Below are 26,924 nucleotides of genomic sequence, written 5' to 3' on the forward strand. Positions count from 1 at the left end.
ATCGGCTACAGCCATGTCCTCTCCTCGGCTGTTCTTCCTGTTCGGAGGTGGTTCATATTTTATCCTCAAACTATCAGCAATAAGTACTATTATGATGGTGAGACATGTGGAGGTGAGTGGATCTTCCTTCTTCTTCCTGTTCTCTTTTCTTTTTTCTTTTTCCCTTTTTTTTTGTTTCAAGAGAAATTAGTAACAGACTGAGACAGGCTTGGTCGACGTATGATATTTATTGACTCGGATTTCAATAAATAACACTATGTATTCAGTACGATACTGCTACTATGAGTTTTACGGTGAGTAGGATCATGTTCGCTTACCTCAAATATGTCGCGTTGTTTTCAGACTGTATTACATCATTTGAAGAATAAGGACAGCAACCAAGTTGCTTTCTTCTAAGCATATTTTCGACAACTAGGTGAAAGATAGGTGGCGGCTATCAGAGAGTAGTCAAATGCAATTTCTAGGCAAACCTATCAACGTAAAGAGATTTCCAGATACTCTCACCCCTCTTAGTGTCTATATTCCAGTATATATAATTACCATAAACGAGTATTAGTGTGCATCTTTAGAAGCATTTGCTGTTTGTTTGGAATGTTAGTAAAGTTAAAATACAGTCCACTAAGGGCTTCCACATCCCTTATTGTCGCAGTGTATAGCAGGAGAAGTTCGTTTTCAGCCTAAAAATGAATGATAAAAAGTAATTGTCGAATGCATGAAGCAAAGTGTCTGTCGACGGTTTTTTTTCTTACCAGGCAGTTTGGATCACCGTTCATATGAGGAAAGACGAAAGAGAGGGATTTCGTTTGCTCAGGTCTACTGCAGTTAAGTCCATTAGTGGACCAGTCTCCATCACATGCAATAAGGATGCGATACAGGTGCGTCGGATAGGGCCTAAAAATTTTCATGCTCAACCTTTCTCTTTCTCCAAAGGCAGCATATCACACATCTGACTCAAATCATTAATCGAATCGTGTTTGGGATACTCCGGAAGAGCTAGAGATAGGGTTGTAGATTGCGGGATTTGGAGTGGTTTCGCTCATCTCTCACTGATCTTCTTTTAAAAAAACTGCACTGAAGACGCCGTTTTTCACGATGATTTCGGTTGCAACGCGACACTGTTGTACCCGCATACATTCAAGTGCGAGCGGTGGAAGGTCAATGATGTCTTCTCACCAGTATTTTCTATTGAAACCAACGAAAATTCTGCTGAAGGGACGGCAACACGTAAACCACAACCGCGTTCTAACGTAATTCATAGCAACTAAAGCTGTCCCATGCAGCTTTTTTTACGACGATTAAGGAAGGAGGACGGAACTACCAACGATTTTGCAATCCACAACCACATTTCTAGCTTTTCCCGTGGATTTCCTCACCACTTCAGATTCGTGGTATGCTGCCTTTAATTGCTCCCCAACTCTGATATTTCTACACATTTTAGTGATTGAATCACAATTATTCTTGGAAACCAGTCACTTATCGGAAAAAAAGATGTGCCAGAAAGATATGGACTTATCTTTGTCATGGAATGGAACTATTTACCAAAAATCTATTTTCTGAACATTTCAAGAACGGTACGAACTGCAGGTACGTATTAAGAAGAAACAATTATATGGAAACGCTTCAACTGGCCAACTTTTATGACTACCAGTTAGAATAGTTCAGAAGGAGCTTTAAGGTTTTGAGCGAAATCAGATGTGGTATTAAAAAGTAAGGAATGAATCGAATGTGACTGATAATCTTGAAGAGGATCCTATTATGCTATGATTTAATTTTTGTTTCTTCGTTAAAAAAAAGTCTCTCAGAATTAGTGGTAAGCGTGGTAGTAACCGTACTAAAGTTGATATCATGTCTGAACTCACGAATTATGTGAGGACATTGAATATTTGCCGTCATAATCTTCGTCGTAGGCAGTTCCAGTTATTGATAGCACTCGTCCAAGCTTCTCCACGATCTTCCTAGTATACTTGTTCAGAGGATCGAGAATTCCTGTCAAATGTGAAACGCTCTACTAACAGAATAGTCAATTTCATATTGTCGCAGTACGTTTAATCTTTTTCACATGAAAAAAAAAACACACACAACAACAACAGGAGACGTGGTCAGACTATGTTATATCTACTAGCCGAAGAAAACATTTTTTTTTTCGAAATTCACACTACATTGTCATTTATATCCGCATATATCATTTATATCCGTTTAGAATATTGTAATGGTTCTAGTAAGCACGTACCTTTTACAAATTTGTTTCTCCATGGAACAATAAGGCTGTAGTCATTCGCGAGCACTGAAAATCACGCACCAATTTGTACATCTTCCATCATCTACACTCCATTTTAAATCTTGGGGCGTACTATCCATGCGCATAAATACCAATTCCCGTCAAATTCCACATAGTTGCGGTGACGCAAGGAATTTGCCAAAAATTAACGTTTCCGCGCGCTGATGGTTGTAAATTTGGCCGTGAAGAAGAAAATTTTGTCCACGCATGATTTTTGCACTCAGTTCGCAGAGTCCATATTTGGTTCAAAAATCTTTTTCACATTGGAACGACATTGTGTGTTCCGCTTTAAAAAGAGGTGCATCCGAAAATAAAACTAGTTTCATTTGGAATTACAAAACGCATCGCCAGTTTGCACCACCCATCTTCTCTATATGTTATCTTTGTAAGTATCTTTATTGTGAATTTTTTATTTTTACTTTTGCACATTTGCCAGGAATCTTTGGATAATCATCTTTTGTTCATGTTCGTGTCATTGATTCACTCTGGTAACCCTTACTCTTTATCTTGAGTCATTTTTGATATCACGACAGTAGACAGTTCGCTTACCACATTATAACACAAGATCTGTTGGGTAGTTCAGCATTAGATTTATTCCGAACAATTATACCAACTGATTTTCCCCCATTCGAGTCCAAGAGTTCATTGTACCATACCAGTCGTGTTAACAGTAAACTCAAGGATGAAAAGTGATACTGTGGAATTTTGAATGGAGGAGTTTAGCGTTGTTCCAATTCCCCTATCTCTCGGATCATAATTTTCGGGGTTGTCTCAGGGATTCATTTTTAAAGTAGTAATGTATTGGATCACAGAAAATGTGCTAGAATAGAGATCAAAAGGATCTTCTTTGTTCTTTATCTACTTTTCCATGCTTTAGTTTTGTGGCACACGGCGCGAATTCGACGATAATTTTTATGAAGAGTGAGGGTTACGGCGCATTCGCACAATGATTTTGGACCTTTCTTGCCATTTTCTTGTTGAGTTCTAGTCTTTACTTCGTGGTTTTTTTTATTCAAAACTGTTATAAATTCGACCACTTTGATTATTTTCTTGAGTTTGTGAAAGCAGTATTGAGGAAAAATTAACGGAATGGCTGACAATAATAATTTGTAGGGTCCTTCTACGTAATCGCAGAGCACCCGGCTGCTCAGTTCGCCTATCTACGAAACTTATGTCACTTTTTTTACTCTACGTGAATGGGAAGAGCCAGTTTCTCCACTTTGAATCACTATCTGCACCGCCAAGAAGTAGCCCAAAGGTTAAGGTTAAGGTATATAAACTTGGTTAAGGTCTTAAAATATTACGATTCAATGTTACCTCGTCCGTCAAATGCAGACATTGTTCGATATTCGACTTCTTCGTTGACTGGTGCTCGTTTACATTGATTAGTTCGATTCCACAGATGGAAAGTGCATTCGTTTGAAACCAACTGTTCATCAGATTTTGCATCATACACTTCAATTAGGGTCCCAAGGTAAACTGTAAACTGGGTTATTCATTAGAGCTGTAAGGACGCTGATGTTCGTAATTCTATCCTACCATCTCCTTTTGAAGCACCTATCACCGCCAGATCGTTACAGCCTACCATATAGCAAAAATCTCGTGCATCAGTTGTTATATTCACGATAGCGGATGCTCCACCAATAGGGCATCCAGCCCACCTTGCAAATGCTTCCTACAATGTTGAATTATTAGACCAAAACTTAAACTGATTTGTAAATCGAAAAGGGTACACCTTGTCTTCGATTGTGCATTTTCCACAAATAGTTTCCAAAGATTTTGAGGCAATATCCTTGGTCATACCACATTTCCTTAAACACTATATAAATCAAAGTGAACTTCTGATAAACTGCGAAATAGTGGTGTTCTAACGTTAAACGAGAATGTTGGACTCTTAAAGCTCCACCACCAGCGATCAGCGCCAAGTTCATAAAATCAGGGTCTCCATCGTTCTCATGAGCTGGTAATTGCAGGAGCTCTGTAATGAAACTTTTATATAAAAAGATAAAAAATTTCTCCTATCCTAATTCTAGGAGAGTTGTCAAATGAAAAATGGAAGCGTGGCGAAGAGTCTGTAACGTAGAGCATAAAGCGCTTGGCGAGCGTTCGGCACCAATTCGCCATTTTTTGGGTTTACAAACGGGTATATCGCCTACACAATGGCTTGCATAGTGCAGGCGATGTATAAACCTAGCTTTTTTATCCTTCCAGACAAGTTCAGTACCAATTTATTGATCTCGAAAGAATGGAATCCCTAGTTTACTTCCGGGGGTTTCGAACTATCGGTCGTAGTGGAACCTCTTACCACTACCCTACACCTAAATTATTGTAATGTACCCATGTATTGACATGTGAAAGTTTTTTTTTACACATAGCTAGAACTACTTGCCTAAAATATAGCATAGTCGAAAGGACATGAAGTACGGTGCAGTTGCGTGAGCGGTTGCGCTCAAAGCGGTGCGGTGGAGCGCAGCGGTTGGGATCGAGTGACGACCTTTGCTACCAGCGTTCATTGCTGCGCTTCGCGATGGTCCCACCTCGATCCAACCGCTATCACCACTGCGTCGCTTCGACCGCAACCGCTCACGCAAATGCACCGTACTTCGTCGTTTTGACCCGACTACAGGTGCTAATTTTCGGCGTTATGTTCTAAAAGATAATGAATAGATTATATATAGGATTTATGTTGTAAATTACAAGTGCCAAAGTATTAGGTTGAGTCGAAAATTCTCGGACAAAATGACAATATTTTTATTCAATTTTTAGAATTTACAACTTACAATTTTTAAACGATAACTGTGAATCATCTGAAGTACGCCCCATTAGGATCGATGGTCTCCTGTCAACGTTTAGGCGCATGGTAGATGCATTTGCTGTAGAACTGGTAACTGTTCCTTGAAGAACTGCTCGAGTGCCTTTTTGATGTCGTCGCGGGTTTGGAAGTCTTGACCATCCAGATGACGTTGGAGCTAGGAAAAAAGGTGGTAATCCGAGGGAGCCAGGTCTGGAGAATGCGGTGGATATAGTGAAATTGTCCAGCCGAACTTTATCAGGTCAGCTTCGGTCGTTCTTGCAATGTGTGCCCCAGCATTGTTGTGCTGGAAGTAGACTTCGTGCTCCTGCGGGCGTGCATTTTCGAGATTTGGCTTAAGATTCCTCAGACGCTCAATGTAGACGTCTGCGATCATTGTACATCCCTCGGCGAGCACCTCCCAGTATTCGAGGCCGTGTATGCTCCACCAGATGCAGATCATAACCTTTTTGGCCTGTACGCTTTGTTTAGGGACTTCTTCTACATCCGCACCTTTGTCAACCCTCTGTCAACCTCCTTGTAAACTTCCTCCAGATGTCTATCGATATCCGCGGATTCTTGACCAGATAGATATGGCGTTTGCTTAGGTGGAGTGGCGACGGCTTGAAATTTCGCGGCATGGTGGCAGGAAAAAAACTACTATAGTTCGGTGTGTTTGTTAGTCTGTGCTTCGAAGAGCCTTTTATTATCTCGAATCTTGCATACTCTAAAGCTCGGAAGTCCATTTTCTTTAGCTCTTTGCTGATCCCTAGAAGTCATCAGTGCCACGTCCGGGTAGTTCCGACTCAACCTAGTAAAAAAAAAGAAAGCCAGGACATTCCTTCACAAAGTTAGTAATAGAATAGGTCAGAAATATTAAACAAATCAGTTTATCCAGTAAAGCAACTCGTTACACTCACAGTTCTGTATTGATACATTAATTAGCCTAGCAAGTCATACTTTGAACCAGATACCCGTTCATAAACCTGAAATGAATCTGAATTGATGCAAAACGTATTCGCTCATTCCAAGCGTACTTATCGACGCCAGACGTTTTATTTATATTCGTTAAGAGTGTAAGGGTGCAAACAGTTGCTTTGACGAGTGCTCTTGATTCATCCGTTTTGAGGATGTTTCGCCCTTTGCTGCTCTACCTATTATCGAATATCATTTTATTTGTCTGTCTTTCTAATCTATATATGTCATGCCATATGAGACATATGGCTTTCGTAAGCACTTACTTGTCCATAGGTTCATATATTCCACATTTTGAAACGGGGGAAGCACAAAATTCTCTTTGAAACTAGGCCCTCGAGCGAACATAATTGATGTCATCTCGGGTTGTATGTAATCAAATCCGTGGGCGTTCTTGTTGCTTCTTTCTAGCTCCTCATTCCGACTGAAAAACTTACTTTCATTCCGTACAGGAAAAAAATACAGCTATCAGTAAGAACACGGCGATAGGCGGAAGTTGTGGAAGAAGGAAACGTTTTGCCTCTTAAGATAGGTATAAACATTTTCCAATGGTCTCTATCAACTGGTGAAGGAATTGCGATCATCGAAATAGATAGCTTACTTCTCTCTTTCCATTTTCTTTTTCTAAGACTATCTTCTTCTCTACTGCGAGACCCACTTTTTGGTTGTCCTCTTCGACCTTTCGAGTGTCAGGCCTCTTTGAACTTTTTTCTACGATTGCGTGCTATTATAGTTAGAGTGTAATCAGATAAATACTTGATTCGAAAGTGAACTTAGAGTTTTTAGAAATTCGTTAACTGATCTGAGACTGTAAAAGAGATATCACCATTAAGGTTGTACCCGCTATCGAAGTCATCGTATTATCTTAAGGCAAGGTTGCACAACCTGATTAGGAGTGATAAATTGGTGGAGTGATAAATACTGCGTAATGTTGCTTGTTATGGTCAAAACCTATTATCGCTAACACATACTCGTGTTCGGCAGGGTTTTGTCGCAACACAGGAAATTCCCATGTTTCACACACCATTCCTCAACCGTGCCCCAAGCGAATCCGAATCCGCTCACTCTTAGGGCACAGTCGAGGAAAGGATATAAATATATATGTATATATTATAGGATATATATATAAGGATATATATATATATATATATATATATATATATATATATATACATATATATATATATATATATATATATATATATATATATATATATATATATATATATATATATATATAGGATAGGAATTAGGAATATGAGGTACTCTCCAATTTTCACAAGAATAATTTGTACCTGTAAATCCTCGCGTCCTTATTCCCGACGACTATGAAATCCCCGATCCTTTTTGACTCCGAATAATGCCATCTAAGTGGAAGTGTTGGTTTAGTAAAGACGCGTACATGGTCCTTTCCGTTGCATGTAAGAGCATTCATAATTTCTTGATCAGTTAACGCTGTAAAGTTGGTCTATCTTCTAGAGCGTTAAAGGCATCACCGCCGAATCTGACGTGGTATGGATTTCCAAGGGCCAGAGACTATGCGGGCGTGTAGATTGCAAAAACGGGTGGGATCTTGCTCCTCTCTCTCTTCTGTAAACAGATGGCTTCGGAAGGCGGTTTCTTACGACGTCCTCTTGCGACGCGTCACCCTTGCGACCCACTCCCGCCTGCGATTCGTGAAATGAGTTGCTCATCGGGTGTCCGAATGGATTTTCGACGAATCGCAAAAAGGGACGGGCGCAAGGGTGACGTGTTGCAGTAGAGGACGTCGTAAGGAACCGCACTCACACCGAAGCCATCCGTTTTTGCAATCCCCACTCCCGTGTAGTCCGGGGTCCTCGGAAATCAATACCACGTCAGATTCTTGGGGTGATGCCTTTAAAGTCAGCGTTCGAGGAAAACTTTCAATTTTGATCCTACTCTCCAGTAGGTAGGATGTAGAATGTTATTCGCAATTATCACAGTGAAAACGTCATTCATCCTCTACGAATGGAGAATGGATGAATAAGAAACGGCGGACTGATCAGTTTACTTGAGATATCAGCTATTTAAGCGCATACGAATTATGAGTCCACTTCGTGCGGTTTCATTTGATCACGTGGATGTAAAGTTGATTCGTGGAGGATTCATCTGTGTCTGTAATTGTAGAGAGCGTTTCATGCTTTCGCTGTGATAGCTGGAAACCTCATCCTGGACTGTAAATGCGAGTGTAATGGGTACGGAATACCGAAAATTTTCGCGAACGCTGCATTAGCATGGACAATTGCCTTTTTAATGTTAAACTTGGTAGGGTCCGTTAAGCATTATAGAGTATATGATACCCACATGAATTTTCACGGAAAATAAGTGTATTCACTCCAGAAGAAATCACCATGCCCTCTATGCTGAATAGTTTCTCGAGAACGACAGGATTTTTGATTTCGATCATGCCTGCAAAATACATTTTTGTTGACTTACAGGCTACGAGGAGTGATAACATTTAACATACCGTGATCAGATACAATTACAATATTTACACACTCCAGGATTTCTTCTTCCTTCAACTTAGCAATAAGCTTCGCAATTGCTCTATCCACATTTGCTAACACCTCATTCAACTGAAAGTTTCTGACTATTTATAGTTTTTCTGCGACGCATCGTTGTATTTCTAGATCAAACTGCGATACCTTCTCACCCATGGTTTTGTGACCGGTGGAATCTGGTTCGTTGATGTAAGTCATAATGAGGCCAGGTCGTTCTTCGTCACTCATCTTGAGCCATTGAAGTATCTGTAATATGAAATGTGACATTCTTAAAGGCAGCATACCACGAATCTGAGGTGGTGCGGATTTGAGGTGGAATATCCGTATACGGAGTCGTAGATTATGGAGACGGGGGTAGTTCCGCTCATCTCTCCCTGCATCACTGCAAACAGCCGCCTCCAGAATTCTGTTTTGTACGACGCCATCTATTCCAACGCCCAACCCCTTGCGCCGTCTCTGCCCTGCGAAAATCAATTCGAACTGCCCCCATAGGCAGTGAGGGACGCTACGCGCGGAAGTGTGGCGCGCTGCAATGGTTTCGGCGTCGGATTTAAAATCAGCTCCTTTAGCTTAGTTCTGTTTGTCGAGAAAACGCTACAAAACATGTTAGCCTATGGCGTTTTATGATTTATCAATGCTTTTTTCGATCGTTGTGGTGCCTAAATGTTAATATTTGATTCAAGCTAATGACGATCTAATTCACCATATTCAGTGTAGGAACTAACGTGCTTTCTATATGAGAGCAGTTGAGCAGTTCAACGCGGGTGCATTTTAGGATGCCGTAAATGGTTCTATTTATTTATCAAGCGACATGCAGAATAATGTCGACTTCGTGCTTCGTTAGTATGGATAGTAGTAGTTTATTATAGTTGGAAAACTATGATGCAGGATCATTGACTGAGTGATGCGAGATGTGCGGTCCTGTTTTTTCGATACCAAAGCATTCCAAAGCAAACAACCTTATGCGCGTCATACACGTGTTAAAGGCATCACCCCATGAATCTCGGGCTGCGGGTTTCAGGTGGGTTATGCCTTTAGATTATAGATTATGGTGAGGAGGGTGATTTCGTCCATTTCTTGCTAATTGCCGTAGAAAACGGCCCGGAAGATGCGGCTTCGAGCATTCCGGGACGCTATTTTCTACAATTTTATTTTTCTATTTTCTACAGTTCGATTGGAGCACGTCAGCCTTGTGCACGCACCGCATCTCCCGGGCCGTTTTTTTACGACAATTAGGAAGAAGTGTACGGAATTGCTTTCCTACCCATAATCTACGACTCCGTATAGGCATAACTCACCTGAAACCCGCACCACCCCAAATTCGTGGGTTGATGAATTTAAGTAGCAGCCACCTTAAAGGCAGCGTGACACGAAATTGACGAATTTTAAGTCTCTGTAAAGAAATAAAGAGCTCGTGTTGTGGATGACGAGTATGATTGTGGACGCGCTCAATTCCATCTAATCGTCCTGAAAAACGGCGTGAGAAAGGGTCTCAGTTCTTACCAGGTACGTTATAACGCGCTACCCCAAGCTGCCGTACCCTCAGCAGCCTGTTCATCGGTTTTACTTGAATGAGCTGCTAAGAAGACCCCATTGATTTTCAACCGCTCGCTCGTGGACGTGGCGCCAGTGCAGGGGCGGCGCATTCTGACGTACGTAGCGTTCAAGGCCGTTTCCCACGCCGTTTTTCTACTACAATCAGGACGATAGGAGGGAATTAAAACGATCATAGTCGTAATTTAGAACAAGCACGCTGCATTGTCCCACAGAGACCCTAACGTAGTTAATTTCGTGATATGCTGCCGTTAATTATTCGATTGGATTGTACGTCTAAACGTTCCTGCATTCAAGATAACAAATTGTACTAGGGACAGTAAACACTGTGGAATCTTCTATGGAGTCCAGGATAAGAATCTGACTGGAAGTGGATAGCAATTGAATGTGAAGCGGGCGTATTTTTTCAGGTTTTTGCCGATTATTCTTAGTTTCAAAAGTGCAGTCTGAGCAAAAAAGGATAACTTAGTATTAAGAGGTGACAATGAGATGATTCGTCCAAAACAAATTTGCAACCTGGTCAACTTTTTCTTCTGCTGTAACTTCTCGTCTGTAGGGTAGACTGTAATGTGGCTGTAGATAATCTTAAAAAATTGATTGAGAAAGAAATTGATTGAGATTGATTGGGATTGAAAAAGAGAAGCTATAGCTTATTATATGTCTTTATTACAAAGAAAGATTCACACTCACATGTGCTTTTGTGGGATGATGATATCCACGCGTTGGTAGCCGCCCTTCTTTTCGTTTCACGTTGGTATACCGACCAAATCTTAATGTTCAGACGACTCGATTAATATCGATCAAAACTACCTTGAAAGGACCTGACTCAGGTTGATTTAGCTGAAATTATGCTCGGTTCAGAATTCAAATTAAACCGTTTATATTATCTTCTGTACCTTTGCATCATCTTTATCACTTGTACTTCTGTAAAAAGGGGTACTCAAGCCATCGTCGCAGCATCATGACGATGTTTTCCAACCATCATATTCTCCGCGGATGATGTTCGATAAGTATTTTTTCAAAAGTCGGCTATCGAAGCGAATAGTTCTCAAATGATCATCTAGGGGGCTTCGCTTTCTTAACGCGATGGCATGCCTTCTTAGGGGAGATTTTTTTTTTGAGGGAGCGGGCGTTTGGCAATCGTGCATCACATTTGGAAGAACAGCAACATCTATCATGGAAAACTTTCTATTGACGATGATGTGGTCGATTTCAATGTGGCACTCTTCTCCGGATAACTTCCGCGTCCACCGTTAAGAGGACTTTTAGAAATATGGAACTCTGTGAATTATTTTCGTTGTGATGATGAACTAAGAGTGCGTTCCCTCCTCTTCATTTTATTGCAAGCTGTTGGTTTCCGATGTGAAGTTCTGTAGGTGTTCTTCCAAACCCAATTTCCCTATGAAATTGCCAATATTGACGTTGTAGGATGCATGACCTTCTTCATGGAGCTTGTCAGGAGCGTCATCTTCTTGTCCTCCGTAATACATTCGTTGGAACATTAGCGAAGAAAAATGTCAAAGTTGGGATAACTGCTTTTTCTCAGTCGGAGGCATGTTTTTGATAGAAAATTAGGTTATATGGTAAGCAGAAAGAACAGCCGACCTCGCTTCTTCATTGCTGTCCCAACTTTGAAGTTTTCTGCTTCATTTTTTACCCTAAAAGCTGACATCGTGTGTGGTGCAACCAGTACGTCTAAAAAAGTGCTAGACAGAAGTGATTTATTCAGATCGGCACACTTGTCGTATGCAGTAATCAGTTTCAGGGACTTCCACTCAACCCCCACTTTTGTGAGTGTAGTGCGACAATGTTTCTGACAAAAAGGGTGCTGTTAGAAGGGATACTAGAAGTAACTTGCTTGCTGCAATGGAAAGATATGCGATAGCTTTGCATTCTCATTGTTTGAATATTTAATTTTAGAAGTTCAAAGCCTTTTTTTGAGTTTCTGTAAAGAGAAAGAAATAAGATTGATGATTTACCGGTTCTTTTGTATATAATCCATCGAGAAGTGCGTTGCCTAGATATTCCGGTTTTGAAGAAACATTGACATCATATATTGTGTTGGCCACTGAAACAAAACACAAGAGGATATTCAAGAGTGGAATTTTAAAACAATTCGAGATCAGAAGGAAATGAGAGCAAAGCGCAAACAAATAGCATATATTACCGATTCCGTGATGTCCAGCGTGAAGACCAGTGGCAAGTGTGACATGATTTGGAAAAGTGAATGAAGGAAAGGTCGAGTACACTTCCTAAATATGACTAACGTTCAGAAGACATGTAGTAAATCGAAACTGAAAGAAATACAAAAATTCTTGGCCTAAGGAATGATTTTGAATGACAGTAAAAGGCTGGAAACGTTCTAGAAAATTATTCTAAAGGTGTTTTATTATTTAATCTCTTGTATTTGCTTGTACGTTCTCTATTTCGGTGCTTTAGAATACTTTTACATCACATGAAGTTGAAAGAATCTGTTTCAGAAATTCGCCAACTATTTTCATATGTTACGCATTTTATGCAACTTCAACGTAAATTAAAAGTTAGTCACTTAAAACGTTCAGCTAACATTATCTTGAGTTTAAAGAAGTCTATTGTGCTATAACAACACGTAGCAGTAACATTCAACACGTGCTATAACAATTTGGAGTGAATACGCTTTAACAGTATGCAGATTGTCACTAAAGACAGAAATTTGTCAGCGATTGAAGGAGGATGAGTAATACACTTCTGCAGTTTTCTGCTTGGGTGCAGCCAGCACTAATATTGACCCTTGCAACTATATAGCGCATCTTCGTTAGTTGGATATGCTCATCTAAATGGCGTTATGTTGTGCACATCTATTCCTTGACTTTAATCGGTGTCAAATGAATTCTTCTCCAAATTTGTTCTACTCTATACCAGAACATTTGTTTGCATTTTTGCTTAGAAGTTCTGGTTTTTCGTTCATGGGATGAATACAAGAGTAAAATAAAGATGTACAAATGTTAGATTTGGGGACGGACCGTTATATCTTAATTTTTGTTATGTCGAATGTCACAGGTTTGGGAAAAAGGGGAAAATTTGGAGAATTTAGAGGAATCGGTATTTCTGTGTATCTTCGGTGCACGATGATGAGTGTCAAGAAGTTCATTCACTCCAATTCAGAGGTCAGCTGTTATGGAGAATTACAATTCGATCGGTAGTCTCAAGCACATATGGTCGGATCAAAACGAGCTGACGCTCGGTGTACTTGCGTAATTGGCTGCGGCCAAAATGGTACGGTGAGTGTAGTGCGGATCTGAGAGAGACCCGTGCTGATACCATTCATTGCTAGAGTTGACGTAGAGTCATTGCCGTGAATCCCATTGCCTAGTTCCACCGCGCCGCTTCGTGCGCAGCCGCATGTGTAACCGCACCGAGTTTCATGTCGTTTTAAGCCCTTGTATACGAATTTGCATTTTGTATACGAACATGCAATTTGAATTTCTCCTCCATTAGGAGAATCACAGCGAGTTATTTGCCATGCTAGGTGCGCGTTCCCTGGCGGTGGATAGGCAGACCAAGAACGACCTTGTGTTTGCGCTGAGACGCGGGTGGATTGAGGGGTCCGGCTCTCAGTTTCTGCGGTGCCAGGACTGACTCGTATCATCCTCATAGCTCACACGTTGGTCCCGCCAGAAGGCTCGTTTCGATTGACCTAGAGGAGCAAGGGAGGCGGTTTAGAGTCGCCTCCAACAAATAAGCTCCATGTCCACTTCGAGACGGCGAAACGTTCTCCCAAAACTCACGGGACTAGAGGTCTGGAACCTATTCATGGGTTTCAAAATTATATGCAAAACAAAGGAATAAGAAAGAGTACCAGACTTGTCTGGGAGGATAAAAACACTGATTTGATATATCGGCTAACCCCCGCAAGTCATTGTATAGGCCAGTTACACGTTCGTAAACGATTCTGAATTGGACTGAACGCATCCCAAGCGGAATGATTAACGCCAGAAACTTTATCCTTATCCTTTAACTGATTCCGGAGGAAGGCCTGGTACCGTAGCGCTAGAAAAGGCGCTGTTGCAGAGGTCACCTAGGCTACCGAAACGGAAAAGGACTAGAATGGCGATCTACTCACAACGCGCGTACTTACACGCCTTGCGTCCGAAGCGGCTATTCAAGATCTGATGATGCAAACCAGCAAGATTAAGTACGACGTCATCGTACTAATCGAGACGAGAGACGCTACCTACTAAACCCCGTATATGAAACTGGAGAAGAACTATTCTTAGGAACATGCTACAGCTGAGGAGTTAGTGGAATTGGTGTCCTTTTCAACATGTGGCAAAGAACATCTCTTTTGAACCCGATTCGGACGTCTGCGGGACAGAAGATATGTTCCAGCGCAGCTTCGACTATCTTCCTAAGAGAGAAGAGCAGGAGTATTGTGTAAAGCTGCAGAGGCGGGCCGAGGAGCATCTCCATGCCCGTCGTGATTTCGCCATTTGCAATACGAAGGTGACTGCTATTCAGAACCCGAATGGAACAACGATTGCATCAAGAAGGGGAATAAAAAAATCATCCATGGCTTCTAGTTTCATCTCCTCAGCAACCATGCCCAGTTGCCTCCTCACCATTTGAAGGAAGATGGACATGCCATTCCAGAGGTTCTTCCCTCTGAAGTACGACATGATATCATGACGGTAAGAAAAGGGGAGATCCATAGGAGATCACCAGGTACCGCCGAATCTGCTTATTATCCGTTGTCTACAATCTCCTTCGAAGACTAATCTTCAACAGGACTGAAAAAGTGTTAGATGAAGGACAACCATGCGAGAAAGCAGGTTTTGAAGAGGATTCATCACGAATGACCATTCACAGTTTCGGAACTCTTGGAGGTATCGCGAAAGTACAAGATGCCGTTATGTCTCACTTTTCTCGACTTAAAGGAGCCCTTCGACTTCGTTGAGACACAAGCGGCTATGAAAGACTTCGACAACCAAGGCGTCCCTACTCAGTACATAACGGTACATCGGGAGTTGTACAGTAACCCCTTTAATACCACCGCGCTTTCAACTTTGGCCCATGTTTCAGAAACCTGGGCACTTCGCAAGCACGAAGAAAACGCGGGAAGTATGAAGAGTGAAGGTAGTCAAGATGATATTTGTGTTTAGCATTTTCAATGGAAATCTCGTAAGCGTGGTCATACAAGCAGATTTTGCTAAAATTTTCGAGATTTAGATCACTCCATAAGTAGATAAAAGCTTTGGCGTACTCGAAAATGTTACTTCAAATTCAACAAGAACATTTAAAACCACCAGTCACCATGACAAAAAAAAATCTGCAAGAAAAAATGTTGGAGAAAATGCTCGGAAAATGTGGCAAACCTTTGCAAACAATATTTTAACACTAATGATTTGGAGAAATTACTTCTACTTTTGTTGTCTCTTCTTATATGGTATAAAAAACATCACAGCGTGATCATTCTTAGTTGCGCATTATTTGCTGAAATCCTGCACCTTTTTTTTCTCCAGTGTTTTCTTTTTTAAATGCATTTTGGATGAGTCTTGCACAAGAAATGTAACCTACCTGAATTGTAGACATATTGATTTGTAAAAGGAGGAACATACTTTCGCAGTTACACCACATTCAGCCATTCTGTCAAATGTCGGCTGCAGTTTTCGAGATAAGTACTGAGTTGAGTAACCATCGAGAGATATGATAACGAGAGGAGGATGGGGAATTAAAAGCCTAAAAGTAATATTTCCACATAAAAAGAATACATATCAAACGTATAGTCGGGATAAAACGACATGAAGCACGGACAGTTGCGTAAGCGGTTGCGCTCAAAGCGGCGCGGTGGAGTCAGTAGTTGGGATCGAGGTGGGACCACGGCGAACTGCAGAAATGGATGGCTGCAGTTCGCCGTGGTCCCACCTCGATCCCAACTGCTGTCTCCACCGCGCCGCTTTGAGCGCAGCCGCTTACGCAACTGTCGGTGGCTTCATGTCATTTTGACCCAACTATATGCAGTATGCGCCCCAGTTACTGTCTAGCAGGTGTTGCACCTTCGCAATGACACAGTAAAAACAAACACAACTAAACTTTAAAAGTTTAATTCTTTTAAAGTTTAGTTCTTTCCTTGAATCAGAACCATTTCACAAATGCATCTCTATTCCATTTAAAGTGACCGTTTATAATACAACGTGAGGTATTAGGATCCGGACGGAAAACGCTTCATGTGAAAAGTTGTTTAATCTAGCCAATATACAAGAGAACCAAAAAACCTGCGTTAAAGTGTGTTTTCAAGTACAACTTTTTCCAGATTCTATGGGCACACCTGTACAATTGAATACGATCCACTGGGAGCACAGGTAGTCATTCACTTCATTTCACGCTTTTCTGAGACCCGCTTTCAGTAATTCGACATTTTACGTTAGAAGAACATTCTTGTTATCGAGTCCCTAGACCAGAGATAATGGCCAGCTGGACTGAAGGCACTGACTTCTCATTGTTTTATTTCTTTTCATGTCTTCTTGTGCTCAATGTGCTAGAAATCCTGGTCTACTAGACGATTACGATCTAGGCAACGTTCCTCTCGTTCCATACTAAAATGTGAGGTTTGGGAATTTGGAGTCTCGCAAAGAATTTTTCGCAAAATTAGCAAAGTATTGTAAGCCATGCTACGGAACTGACGATATTGGGATCGAGAATATTGGATATTGACGGTGTTGGGATGAGCATAACCCCGCTCAAGCTCCCCTAATCGTCCTGGAAAAAAGGCGTGGGTCGTTTCCTACAAGATATGTTGGATCGCGCCACCCTTGTTCAAGCGCAGGCTCTCTCAACAGTCTTTTAATCGGTTGCTTGAATATGCTGCTGAGACGACCTCATTGCTTGTCGTCTGTTTACTTGCCGTATCATTTTGCAAAAGGGTGGTGATTTTGACGTATCTCATAGAAGCAAACATCATGTCCCACGTCGTTTTTCGCGACGATTAGGGGAAACTAAGTCAGCTCACACCCATTTCTGTAATTTACATTTCAGAAAATAAGTCTGCCCTTTGTGTCCTCAATATCTTCAGTTTCGTGGTATGCTTTACTGTCTCGCTGATTGCGAATGTCACGTTGCTCCAAATTCCGAAACCTCACTCTTTGGTTTGACATGTAAACGAAAAAAAAACACTGATTAGATCGTAATCGACTAGCCGGCACAGTTCGGATCTACTGCACATTGATAAGAGAATGTGTAAGAGAAGATACGAAGAGAAATAAAACAACGACTGAACGCTTGTGTGCCACCTACAGAATGTTCATGGAGAATGTGAAGTAAGAGCACCTTATGTGGTGTTGTCGGTTGAATCTAGAGTTCTGAATGGCACACTTACGAAGAAATCTAAACAGGTGTTCTTAAGGTTCGGTCATGTCTGTTCTTAGTACCTTGATACCGTTGATATAATTATTTGAGGAGCACACTGAAAAGCACACCTACTTGGGGGTCCGACAGGTTCGGGAACACTTCTTTCCGTCATCCTCTTTGCCAGGGAGTAGAATAAGCCAAATCAACACTAGGATGACTGCCAGTAAGACTAGTATCAGAACCACTGAAAAGCAGCTTTTAAAAAAAAAGAAACTGTTATAAGGTAAGTAGTCAGTGTTGGTCGGTCGAATTGTCAAGGACTACCTTACAGGCCAACGGCGGGTGTATTGTAGCGGTTAGAGGTTCCGTTTCCTGCACGATCGATCGGGGGTTCGAATCCGCCCTAGTGCTCACCAAGTCTTTCATCCCTCCGGGTTCGGAAAATTGATACCAGACTTGTCTGGGAGGATAAAAACACTGACTTGACACATCGGCTAGCCACCGCAAGTCATTGTATAGGCCAGATACACGTTCGTAAACCTCAAACGATTCTGAATTGAAGTGAACGTAGGGTCGCATCCCAAGCGGATTGATTAGTGCCAGAAACTTTATCCTTTATCCTTTTACCTTATAGGCCAGATGTGAAAATATGCATCGATTGGAATTTACCACATTGATCTGCGTGACATTAGTTATTCAGAGAAATTGCATTTCCCCACAAATGAGAGAACCCGTCGTTAACAGTTTTCCCTACTGCGCTGATAATTATTATATAGCAGAGGCCAACTGGGAAGATTTGTCTCGCCATTGTAGGTTCGCCTGCAACATCAGTATCCTTTTATATGAGTGGCTGAGTATACGTTAATGTACATAAACAGCAACAAACATAGTAAACATGCAGCAACCGCAACTGCTCTTAAATGGTTTTGATCCAATCATACGTAATAGCAGGGACTCGTTAGTATATTTTGTGAGTGAAATGGTAGAGCGTGGTGCTAAGGTGCAGTTCTCTAAACCGTTTAATAGTCAAGAAGCAGTCAATAACGTTATCCAATAAATCCTCTATTTTCCCTTTTCCTTTCGTAGGTGACTTCCAACACCTATGCTGCAGATATCAAACAAGGGATTAAATTGGTTCCTTTACTGGAATTTCATTATGGGATTCTCAGCAAGTCAAAAGGATATTGAGAATTTGATTTTGATAATGCATATTTATCGTTCTGATTTGTGACTGGTTTAATGATTAATTTAAATCGGTTCTACCGGAGGTGTGAAGTAAAATTATAACTTACCTCCGAAAAAAATCTTTTTCAGTGGAAAAGGACGGGTAGTGGTCTTGTTCTGTTCTTCTACGTTTTCTTCACTCGGTGACACTCGTGCTGTGCCCATTTCCTCCTTAAGAAGCGTTTAAGTTTGTCTGTCAAATATAATTGAAGGTAATATACGGCGTAGTGAAAAGTTTAGAAAAGTTAATACGGCGTAGTGAAAAGTTTAGAAAAGACTTTATTTGTATTTTGCTTCCAATAAATCGCAATTATTTTCTTATTTCTTTCTTTGTTGCAAATATCTTTTTCGTTTCATTTTTATTCAATTCTGTGTCATTTCTTCAAAGGAAATTTTTGTGGCTTAGCAAATAAACACTAACCAAACTGTTCAGAGAAAGTTTTTTTAATTCATGAAAGTCTCTTAGTTTTTGTCTGTTATTCGATCCCCTCACTGCTTATTTTGATTCTTCATTGCGAGTGCTTCATTACTTCATTAAGTTTATAGATCTTGATATCTAGCAGAAGGTGCAACGAGTGAGTGATCTCCGAAATGTAACATGTTTGGGTAAAATGTACCTTGGGTGGGGCATCCAGTGGCGCCCTTAATTTTGGAATTTAATAAATAAATCAATCCGGACCCCAAGACCTAAGCATTGGTCTTAGAAGATCTATGACATGTAAGCTAAAGTTAAAAAGAGAAAAAAAGTAAGATAGAGTGTCCAGAAATAAGGGCGCCATTGAATGGCACCCCCCTCAACTACATTTTCTCCACATTTTTTAATTGGTGCTGAAGAATAGCGCGATAGGTAAACGTGAAACGTTTCCCAGAGTGTGCCAGTGGATCAGTATCTTAATTTTTCGTTCTCTCTGCATTTATCTTCCTACTGTTGGGTATATATTGTTCTATTGATCTATTTGTATTTTTAGGTACATAAAGCCGTAGTAACATCACTTATGACAAGAAGTTTTGAAAAACCAGTCATAATAATGTGCTACAGGGGCAAGTGTGGCGCACTCGGTTAGAGATCCGTTGTAGCCATACAGTTAGGGGTTCGAAACCGCCCTAGTGCAACCAAGCCTTTCATCCCTCCGGGGTCGATATATTGGTACCAGACTTGTCTGGGAGGATAAAAACACTGACTTGATCATCGGCTGGCCCCCGCAAGTCATTGTATAGGCAACACGCGTTTCAAAACCTCAACGATTACGAATTGCGGTAAAACGCGTTGGTGCATCCCAGGTGAATTGATATGCCAGTGACTTTATCCTTTATCCTCTGATGAGGTGCTACATGGGCATATAACACTCATTTCAAGTTTTTTTTTCGCTCTAGTAGGAGCGAACGAGAATTCTGCCACCCTGGAAAGACATTCTATTCTGTTGGGTTGATAAAGGATGAAGTCTCTGGCGTTAATCAATCCGTTTGAGATGCGCCAGTGCGTTCACTTCAATTCAAAATCATTTGAGGCTTACAAACCCACAATGACTTGTGGAGGCTAGCCGATGAGTCAAGTCAGTGTTTCTATCTTTCCAGACAAGTCTTGGTTGGCACCGCGGCGGGGTCAAACTTTCGATCGATCTTGCAGCAACAGCAGAACCTCTTACCGATTGCGCTAAACCGACTCACATTGTGTTGATAATCGATGCATAAATAGGAAGTGCAGAGAAGAGAATTATTATGAATAGGAAACACTGCGGAATCTGCATTAAAATATAGGGGCATGTAAGTATGTAAGTTTCATAATTGAAGCATATTTTTTCATATTTTTTTGAATGGCAAATAAGTGACGAAAACAGTTGTTAATGCGTTCATAATAAAAAAGTGTTTACAAAAAATTCTTTTGGGTGAACAGCTTGGAAGTTAAGAAATTGTGAAGGCAGACGAATCCTTTGAACAGTGTGGTCCTCAACTTGGCTTAAATTTCCCTCTCTCTCAAAAAAAAAAACCAACCAAATTCACATATCGTAAGCAAAATTCTAGATGAAGAGTGATATGGAAAAATAAAATCTTTGAAATAAAAATAGTAGAAATTTCAATTGTGCTGGGCAGTCTACAAAAGTTGGCATATTACTAAACTGCACAAAATTAACGGTAAAACTGAATCCCTGTTACAGCATTGTTAACATCGATATCTTTACCGTTAGTTTATCGCGATAAAGATGAAGATGTATGTGTACAACTCTCCTAATTCGTTGGAAAAAAGTATTTGGCAAACGATTATTTGTATTTTACAAATGATCAATAGTCAAAAATGAAAGAGAACAATGTTGGGTTGGCGTAGTTGATGCAGTGCTGAGTTCGGTTGTGTGAATATTGCTCTCTCTAAGTTCATGTTGTCGCAAATTCTTTTAATAAGTGCATTTACCGGGAGACAGGAGATTATTCTCTCCGATATTCATCGAGTACTAGTCGCGTCACTTATTTTCCAGTGTTTTGGAAGGATTAGTTACACCAACTGATTGTATCGAGTCCTACTAAAGTTCGATTTTCCTGTCTGCCCTGTATTTATCCTTTTTTTATCGGTGCCGGTTTTGACGTAGAAGTACGATGTTGGCATGTATAAGCGCATTCAGTCACACTAGTCTTGGAATATTGTTCGTCGCTCTTTCAGGGAGCCTTCAAAAAAGCGTGTATTACAATTTTTTCTCTGAAAAAAGGATATATAACAAATTCAAATTGTCTAAAAACGTCTTACAAATAGAATGAATAGACATATCCACATTCCTTTCTGGCAAGTATGATTAACGATAAAAGGAAGATGTTTTTTTTTTCATTCTCTAAACTTTAGCAATTGTTTACGATACGACACATGGAAGTCCCACGCAAACAGAACATTTTATAACAGAGAGTTGGCTTAACTAGGTAATTGGTTTGTGCGCTTTGAATGCTTAGGATCACACCGTCCACCAAAAATGTCTGCTGTTGTAATTGTCTGTTGTTTCAAATAGACTTGTTAAATGGGGAGGTTCTCAAAGAGAAGGGAAGGTAGAAGTATGATAAAGGTAGAGGAAGGTAGGTGGAGAATTAATAAAGATAAGGTGTAAGATAAGTCTGATTGTTACCTGCTTGTGGTGGCCCTGCTTTCACTAAACGCAATTAGGGACTTGATTACTACGTATACGTCTTAGGAACGTACGAACTATATAACCTGTACTGTTGCATAGCAAAAGCTCATATTGCAAAAGGGAGCTCAGCACCATGTTATAGCTTATGCCCTCGTAGGCCGAATCCCTTAGGGAAACATTGGATTTTGGCAACAGACACCCGTCTTGTACACTACTACTGGTCGCTATTAGGTAAATTCCAACAAGATGCTCTGCCCACCCTTCTGCAATGATATATTACACCATCAACTGCAGCGATGCTGAGGAAAGCAGGAGGATGCGCAGTAACTGTGGGGAACTACTAGGAACAGTGACTACAACAACCTGGTGGAGATGTTTGGATCAACGTAGCTCTTTCGTACGATTGCGGGATCGCAGAGGACTCAAACTCTGGGTCGTAAGTTTTCATGCCCCTACGGAAACGGATGAGAATACGGCACGGAAGTATTTATGATGAACTCAATACATTGATATTCAAGATACCAAGCCAGCACTAATAGTCTGATTTGAAGCGAATGGAAAGATGGGACTGAAACAACAATCCGATGTGTTTGGATAATGATTCTATCCCACGGAGCAAACAGACAACGCAAGTCGTCTGATAGACTTTTGCGAGCAGATGAACCTCATCATTGGATCCACATTTGAGAGAAGTGACTGACGCAGTTAGCTTACTTGTCAAGGGACAACCAGCGAAAGTGGAAGCCATTGCCCACTTTTAGGCTTCAGCTCGACTAAGGAACATCTTTTTCTCGGATTTCCGACTAGAGCTGTCTGAGACATTTCATTCGAATACGACCACCGGTCACTTCTTCAGAGCTTTATGGTAGGTTTCAAGAACTTGGGTTGTGGAGTTCAACATCAACCGAAGCTGGATTGATTATTTCTGGATCATGGGCTAAGAAGAAAATGGATGACGCTGATTCTTTCACTAAGTGGGTTCATGACGCTGCAAAGAGAACGTTTCCAGTTTTAGCGCCGAGGAAGAAGCTCATTTTTGCATCGGTGTGGACAAGATTCACGTACAATTATGTATGCATCGTCCGCACTACTGGTGACTTCAGCCAGGAGGAAGAGATTGGGTCGTCAGCTGAATCGTTCGTAAGGTCGAATGGACGTCAGGAGGGGCAGCGTTTGAAAAGACTTAGGAGGACAAGAACCGGCGGAAACGCCAATACTCTGGTAAACCAGATGAAGATGTGCGGACACTTCAACACCTTCCTGAGCCGGCAAGATATTAGACCGTCAGTCGTGAACTCGTGAACAGACAAAGACCGCGTCAGCGAAGAACCACTGACGGAGCCGGAGTTTCTAGTCTGAAAAAAAATGAAGTATGGAATATTTAGCGTGAATGATGGAATTAGCGCAGAAATGCTGAAATTTCTTCCTCCTTCTTGGATTCGCAAGGTGACAATGATCATCCGTTGAATATTGATTGGCGAAAGATACCTGGTTTGTGAAGGGACCCTGTCATGATTTATCTCCAAAAGAAGCTATCCGCCACGGAACCCAAGAATCCGCTTCTTCCGTCTCTGTCGATCTACGACTGATCAGATGTTTATTGTTAGGAGAGTGATTGAAATGTGGCAGCGGTATTAGAAGCCTCTACAGTTAGCCTTTGTAGACTATGAAGCCGCTTTCAATTTTTCTTACCGAGACCGTTCTCTCAACACACTTTGCGCCGATGGAATTCTAAAGAAATTCGTACGCGCAATAAACGACATAAATAGGCGAACAACTACTGTGGTTCGAACACCAGGCGTATTTACTGCACCGTTCAAAGTGCAATGAGACAAAGAACATTAGCCCCTTTTTCTCTTTAGCTTTGTCGTTAATGATATTATGCGAAGAACCATTGACCAGTGTCGTTTCTGCACCATCTGCACGTCCCTTGGAGAATCTCCAGTACGTCGACAGTGTAAGAATATTCGCTTCAAGCAATGCGAAGTTACAACATGTTGTTAATGAAATTATCTGCAGTCTACGGAATGCGGCTTCGTCCTGGATGACTTCGGATGACCCGCGAAAAATGTAAAATTCTTGGCCGGCCTTCTGAAGTAGTCATAGAAAACCGTCTTCGCTTTTTTGGTCACACTATGAGGAGATCGCCTAATCGCCTTGTCCAAGTTGTCTGGAGAGGGTGAAAGAAGATCTGAGGGCAGTTGGCGTTGACAGGCAGCTCGGTCGAGCCGAAAAGTTCGCCGTTTATGAAGTAGTGACAGATAGGTTGATTCTATGCGAGCTCTAGTTTAAGATAGAAAAGGTTGGGCTCGGTTATGTTTGAGGACGACACACACCGGCGAAGATGCAAGTTTACAGACGCGTGTCTAGCCCATACTATGAATTGCCAGTCGATGTATCAAGCCAGTGTTTTTTTTTCCTTCCGGACAGGTCTTGTACCAAGTTATCAACATCTTGGCGATGAAAAGCTTTGCTGGCTCTAGGGCGGTTTCGAACAATATTACGATCGTACTCTTTAAAAAATCTTACCGGCGGCGCCACATGCACCCGCATTGTATTTATATGTATTTCTATTTTTATTTGTATTTTCATATATAGTAGCAAGAGACATGAGCAAGAAGTTTTTTTCTAGCGGAAGTAAATACACTTATGTTAATTAATATTACGTTCTTCTTGTGACATTTTACGATTATTTGACAGATTATTTTCGTTAATTTCACGAAACAGAATTTTGTAATAGTCCGTATACAAAGGAATGTCTGTAGAATTGCAAGGATGACAAGAAGGTGTAAGTAGGAGAATTTATGGCTGACCGAGGTTCGATATTGAAGGAAGCAGAAGTATACCATATATATACTCAGACTATGAGCGAAAACAACGTGTCATTCTCGATGTTCTGTTCGTAAAAGATGATTAATATGGAGAGTTGCGTCATTATTCGAAATTGAAAAGAACTATCAGAGACAGCACTTCTTTTGTTGCGGTCCGAGAATTGATATCTCAGTGATACCATCGGAGTGGTTGTCGAATAGAATAGATGATAACAGATGGCCAGGACGTTTTTCTGAAGGACTGATAAACTGAACACAGCGCTCATTCAATGAACACCATGAAATTTTTCCGTTCGTCTGACTTGAATATATTTACATATGTTGGAGGTACTCCACAATGTTTTGTGACTCGTGTACCTTTAATCCTTGCACAAATGAAAATGTTTATGTGGTGATCAAAAAACGTTCTCGAAATGCTGTATGGTCCTGATGAGTGACAGTATTGCGATGACCTTGATAACACACAATTTTGGAGCTTATGATAAGAGGAGCTATTTTTTGTAAATGTATGGATTACTTCTTGTCATTCTTCCTTCCTATGACATTGAAAACGTATGAGATAAGAATACTGTCCGTTTCCAGTTCGTAAGATCACTTAGACACCACTTCATGTCATTCCTCTTGCACAACAGTAAAAGTCGTGGGGTCTGTTATACTGCATCGGATGCAAGGGTTTTCTTCTTCGATAAAATAGAAGGCGAGGCTCTCTTTTTTTTTTGGACAGAAATCTTTAGTTATGCAAAGGAGAGAACCGGTAAAAGCTGAGAGCAGTACTAGAATACGTAGAACATCTAAAATGTACATTCTAGAAATTCGATAGCTGCGATGAATAACGTCGGGGGAGTTAGCAAACCATAGCCAGCAAACCACTTCTTTCGATGATGATCGCACCGGAGTTTGCTGACACCGTCTTTCACATGTTTTCTGAGACATATTTGATAAGTTCATCTACTGTACTTGAAAGCAAATAACAGACAACTCAATGCAAGAATATCGTATAAGAATTCACGGGAGGGACGTATGGTTCAGAAAGACAAAATGTTGATGAAGTGGGAAGCTTAACAAAACTTGGACGAGTTCCAATTGTGCAGTTCATATGAGAATCTTGGTGGATCCTGTGAATGTGATCCCGGTGGATTTTATAGCTTTGAGCTTTATTTCAGTGAAATATTCCGTTTCTAATAATTACGCAATTCATAAGGCTGGGTCCCTACGGCGGCTAGAAAAGAATAAAATAAGATTATGTGTTTCGATCAATCCGAATAGCTAGCTGGGATCGCCTTAAACTCACTCTGGTAGAGTTGTATTTCAACACAAGCACTTATTTTTTTTAGAATGAAAATGCCTCTCAAAAATATCTCATTCCTAGCATCCCCAGAAAATTTAGGGAATTCCGTTCAAGTGTCATCGCTTTCGTGAAGACTGAATAGGAATCGTAATTTTCTAAGACTGTCAAGAATGTTAGAAATAAAGTTAAATAACCATTCCTAATTCATAAAAATCTAGGAATTTCGGGATAATCCTTTTTTTTGCTTTACTATTAGTACGAGTCGTATCTACGATGTTTCAAGATTATGTTCCACAGCTGACCTGGTGGTGATCTACGATAAATCTTCGTCTACATGAATCTTTTCTTTTCAGTGTTTTCGAATGATTACTCGTTTGCAGAACTAGTTCTATTTGACGCACGAGTAATCGAGAGCTATAGAGCTCTGATCAACAGTTTCTTTGAGACTGTATCAAATAGTCCACGTATTCAACGTGACCGCTTCTTTGGGTGTAGATCATCTCTGATCTGACCTCTGTCGGTTGATCGAGCGGTTCATCGATCGTCAACCTACCGCGTCCTCAGTAGTGGGCGATGGTCGACATTTTTTCGTACCTTTTTTCTTTCCTTGGTATTTTCATTGTTCATAGTTTCCTTCGTATCATTCCTGTATGATCCTATTGAGTGTGACTAACAAAATCCTGCTATGCGTAGTTCGTGATCCGAGTGGCGCTACTCTTCTTCTACGTCCATCTCCTTGGTTGGACGTTCACAAAATTTAACTAGAATTTCTTGTTCATATTCCTGAGTTTCGGATTTGGATGAATTGACGCGAACCCGAATTGGGGAAAACAATAGATAAATTGAATTCTTGCAGAACAGCGGATGGAATTTCCCCACTTCCAAATTTTAACCTCAGTAATGTGAACAAAAAACCAGTAAGACAATAATTTTTCAAAGGAAAAAAAGCAATGCTTTTGTGAATAACGTTGTTGAGGTATAAGATCTGTTTTATGGAGAACCAATTTTTGGGCATAGAAAACATTCCTCCT

The 26,924-nt window shown here is 40.8% G+C and overlaps 1 protein-coding gene across 1 annotated transcript in view; it reads right to left on the reverse strand.

Moving 5' to 3' along the window:
- Nucleotides 1–536: 536 nt before the first annotated feature.
- RB195_012395 (uncharacterized protein) overlaps nt 537–26,924 on the reverse strand; it is a gene marked incomplete at both ends in the record, with an annotated part of 30,975 nt that continues 4,587 nt past the window's right edge. Inside the window, 20 exons of the mRNA XM_064194223.1 lie at nt 537–677; nt 750–891; nt 1,860–1,986; nt 2,231–2,284; nt 3,596–3,757; nt 3,818–3,953; nt 4,014–4,089; nt 4,151–4,256; nt 6,311–6,468; nt 7,340–7,499; nt 8,370–8,474; nt 8,533–8,641; nt 8,711–8,812; nt 10,637–10,704; nt 10,811–10,889; nt 12,100–12,188; nt 12,288–12,372; nt 15,715–15,835; nt 17,576–17,687; nt 18,736–18,838. Coding sequence (XP_064051806.1) covers nt 537–677; nt 750–891; nt 1,860–1,986; nt 2,231–2,284; nt 3,596–3,757; nt 3,818–3,953; nt 4,014–4,089; nt 4,151–4,256; nt 6,311–6,468; nt 7,340–7,499; nt 8,370–8,474; nt 8,533–8,641; nt 8,711–8,812; nt 10,637–10,704; nt 10,811–10,889; nt 12,100–12,188; nt 12,288–12,372; nt 15,715–15,835; nt 17,576–17,687; nt 18,736–18,838 — 2,235 coding nt within the window. The remainder of the gene's footprint in view (nt 678–749; nt 892–1,859; nt 1,987–2,230; nt 2,285–3,595; nt 3,758–3,817; nt 3,954–4,013; nt 4,090–4,150; nt 4,257–6,310; nt 6,469–7,339; nt 7,500–8,369; nt 8,475–8,532; nt 8,642–8,710; nt 8,813–10,636; nt 10,705–10,810; nt 10,890–12,099; nt 12,189–12,287; nt 12,373–15,714; nt 15,836–17,575; nt 17,688–18,735; nt 18,839–26,924) is intronic.

This window comes from Necator americanus, chromosome III, assembly GCF_031761385.1.
Source record: "Necator americanus strain Aroian chromosome III, whole genome shotgun sequence".
Taxonomy (NCBI): Eukaryota; Metazoa; Nematoda; class Chromadorea; order Rhabditida; family Ancylostomatidae; genus Necator; species Necator americanus.